Genomic DNA, 3,745 nt, shown 5'->3' with positions numbered 1-3,745 from the left:
ATGTACCGTAGACCGTAGTTGACTGTAAACATACATACAACTGATATCTGCTTGAGACTGACACATGCACACACACTGCACTAGCCCTGAATCACCCAAACACACGGCGCACACTGTATTTCACTGCACACACACTAGTACCCAGTATTTGTCTGAATCTGTCAAACTTGCACATATGCTACATCTGTTCTGAAACACTCAAACACGCTGACACAGCACACGTATTTCACTGTAAGCACACCGGCACCCGGTATTTGCCTGAATCTGACAAATTTGCATACATGCTTTATCTGCTTTTCAAAACTGCATTTTGAATGTTGTCTTGCAATTGTTGTTTTCTGTTTGCAGGAGGGTTCCCATACCATTCGCGGGTATGGGAATACTGGTGCACGGGAGTGGTATGATGAGCTTCCTGATGCGGTCCAGCGCATCGTGGACCGAGCGGGCTTCGGTACCTTCTGCCGAGGGCTCTTTAGGTTGTCCACATGCAGACCTCTTCTTGCCGCTTTGGCGGAGAGGTGGTGGGGCACCACCGATTCTTTCCACTTCTGCTGCAGGGGATATGACGATGACCCCTTATGACTTCTCGATGCTCACAGGCATCGGGGTAGGGGGGGATCCGATCCCTTTCGACATAGCGATGGATGAGTGGACCGCCGCTCAGGTCCATCTGTTGGGGGAGGCGCCACCCCTAGCTCGTCCAGGTTTCGTGCGGTATTCCTGGTTCGAGACACAGTTCAGGGTCCAGCCCGCATTGGGGGAGGAGACTCAGATGACCGAGGAGGACGTGGAGAGGTATGCTCTCGGCTTCCTCATGTTCCTGTTCGGGACTACTATCTTCGCCGACCGGGCGAACACCGTGCCTCTCTGCCTTCTTAGCGCACTGGTGGACGTCCGGGATATTCTGCACTACGATTGGGGCGGCGCTGCTCTGGCCACCCTTTATGGGTACATGAACTCGGCTTCGCGCGGCAGCGGCCAGCTGCTTGGAGGTTACTGGCGGGCTTGGGAGGTACATTTCTTCTCCGCTTTTTCATTTCTGTCCGATACTCTCTGTACTCTGTACACTGCACACATTGCGGTCTGCTTTACACTTACTGTATACTGTACACACGGCACACACATACATTCTGCTTTACACTGACTATACACTGCTCACACTGTACACTGCACACAATACACTGCACAACACATGGCTCTGGCATTTCTGCTTTATTCTGTACATTCTGCTTTTTCTGATAGTCATACTGACATCTATTTTGCAGTTGTGGGTTTACACCTACTTCCCTAGGCTTGCACCCGTACCAGTCGCGGAGCCTCCTCCGGCTGTCCCGTTCTCGAGTCGCTTCGACGGGAGATGCACCCGGCGACCACGGGAGACATTCGGCTTCTTCCGTCGATATTTTGACACCATCACCCCGACCGAGGTATGTTTTACTTTCAGTTCATTTAGCTTCGCTTTCCCACTGCATATTTCAATAACAGTAGATAACAAACTGTCTGTCACTTTCAGATCACATGGCGACCATGGGCTTCCCTACCGTCGGCGATGCGGGGTCGGTTCCCTGGTGCTGAGGAGACCTCACGTTTCCGGATTCTTCTTGAGGGCCCGGTCTGTCGGGCTTGGTACCTGGGGGAGCGCTTTCTACGCCAGACCCGCGGGTTACCTGAGCAGATAGTCCCGGCTCACCCTCCTGCAGAGATGAGGGAGACCGAGGGGCTCACCGCTGAGCAGCTGGATGATTATTCCATCGGCTGGGAGGAGGCCGGCTTCCGAGGCACCGGCGACTACTAGGAGTACGTGCGGACGTACCTGATGCGTCCCTTGAGCGGCCGTCGAGCAGAGGGGGCCAGGCATGTGGCATCGGCGGCTGGGGCCGGAGCGGGAGCAGGGGCTGGATCTTCGAGGAGGGCCCGGGTCCGTGGTAGGGGTGGAGTGCATGGAGGACGAGGAGCTGGCTGGCCTGCCCTGCCTGCTGTACTGACTTTCCAGGGGCAGGGTGGGTCGACCTATCAGATCCCCTTCGCCCCCCCACCGGCTGGTCACGAGTTCATTGACGTCCCCGACTTACCGCCGGTACATATCACTGCATTTTGTACAGTTATGTCATTTCAGTTTATTTGATATTCCACAGAATATTGATGCGTCTGATACTTTTGCAGGCTTCTTCAGAGTACACCCGTCAGTCGTTGGCGATGAATGCCTCGATGATGGGGATGCTCCAGCGGATAGTTGACCTCCTAGCCGTCTACAGCATACCGGTATGTCCTTCTGACGCTGGCCTCAAACCATTCATCCACTGCTTTACGTAATCTGATTCATGGCACAACACCTGACACACTGATCTCACAGCATCTGATACACTGCATACACTGCATTCTGCACTGTACTCTGTACTGATAAACTGCTCACGGCATTCTCATACTGTACTCACACACTGCATTCTGCACTGATAAACTGCTCACGGCATTCATACACTGTATTCACACACTGCATTCTGCACCTTTAAACTGTTCACAGTATACTGATGCATTTCCCTTTTGTGTACTTTTTCAGCCTCCTTTCCAGATTCCCATGGCAGGAGGTGCTCCGGCCAGACCTTCTGTCCCTGCTCGGGGGAGAGATGAGGAGGGTAGGATATTTCCCCGCACCAGGGGAGGGCGTACCCATGTCGGGAGTAGCTCGCGAGCTCCAGTCCCGGACGATGACGACGACGAGGAGTCAGAGGCGGAGGCAGAGTCATCGGAGGAGGAGACCGGAGACGGTTCTAGTTCGGGCTCTGATGACGACGCTGATGATGCTCCTGGACCCTCGTCCAGGAAGAGGACCAGGACGGACTGACGGCCCTTGGAGTACTTGACATGGATGCAGATTTTGCTATCTTTTCTTTCTTTTTTGTACTTTTCTTTTTGTTGGTAGATAGATTACCTTGTACTGCCGTAGGCAGATTTTTGTTTTCAAAACTTGTACATTTGAAAAGATAGTGAAATGAAACGGACTTTTTATCTGAAAAAGTGTTTACATTTACATATCTCATGCATTGCATCGCATCTCATCATGTTACACCTCAATGTAAATGGAATTGATTGGTTGTCTGAAAATTAAACACTTGCACTGGCAATAATCAGATAACTAAACAGCCAACAGCAAAATGCACCCAAGCAACCCACTGCCTGATTCTGGACACACAGCCCTTGCTCTACTGGGGATTAATCTGTATACAGCCCATAACACAGTATTCAATTCATTCTGCACACAACAATTCTCAAACAAAAAGCCCAATCTGACAGGACGGACCTCAAAGATGGAACCAGTTGGAGTCGAAACACGCTCAAATGTAGAGAATGGCACAGCATTCTTGAGCATAAATGACTTTTGAAATCGAATGAGGGTTTTTCAAACCGGGATATCGAGCCTGCAACTGAACACAGTGGGGAGGACTCAAATATAAGTACACGACCTAAACACAACAAGACACGCTCGGGAAAGTCTAAAAACAAAAGATGAGACCGTCAAATGAAAGAGACACGACACACAGACGCGTAAACGAAGATGGGAGACCTCGGACCACGAGGAGCCAGTTCAATCTGGGTATTGCTTCCCACCCTTTCTCATTTGTGATTCTCACATCACTCGGCTCTCGAGCTCGGATTTTCTCTTGAAACCCTTTTCCTCACTTTTCTCTCAACTTACACCTCTCTATTCTTTATTCTCTCATTTTCCATCCCTCCCCGGGGTGATTAA

The 3,745-nt window shown here is 51.1% G+C and overlaps 1 protein-coding gene across 1 annotated transcript; it reads left to right on the top strand.

Moving 5' to 3' along the window:
- The first annotated feature begins 2,165 nt into the window (after positions 1-2,165).
- On the top strand, positions 2,166-2,994 carry LOC145816224 (uncharacterized). The gene is made up of 2 exons (XM_082912522.1): positions 2,166-2,262; positions 2,558-2,994. Exons 1-2 carry the CDS (start codon positions 2,197-2,199, stop codon positions 2,840-2,842), a joined length of 351 nt encoding a protein of 116 aa, XP_082768648.1. The 5' UTR covers positions 2,166-2,196; the 3' UTR covers positions 2,843-2,994.
- Positions 2,995-3,745: the final 751 nt, after the last annotated feature.

The sequence above is a fragment of the Camellia sinensis genome, unplaced genomic scaffold (genome assembly GCF_055761805.1).
Source record: "Camellia sinensis isolate YWXY unplaced genomic scaffold, ASM5576180v1 Unanchor3, whole genome shotgun sequence".
Lineage (NCBI taxonomy): Eukaryota > Viridiplantae > Streptophyta > Magnoliopsida > Ericales > Theaceae > Camellia > Camellia sinensis.
The sequence above is the reverse complement of the archived record's forward strand: the minus strand, read 5'-3'. Positions and strand labels throughout refer to the sequence as shown.

What these genes read in the sequence shown, in the direction of transcription:
- LOC145816224 (XM_082912522.1), top strand. Translation starts at nt 2,197, where the DNA reads ATGAATGCCTCGATGATGGGGATGCTCCAGCGGATAGTTGACCTCCTA. An exon ending in TAGCCGTCTACAGCATACCG is followed by an intron (nt 2,263 to 2,557) that starts GTATGTCCTTCT and finishes GTACTTTTTCAG; the next exon opens with CCTCCTTTCCAGATTCCCAT.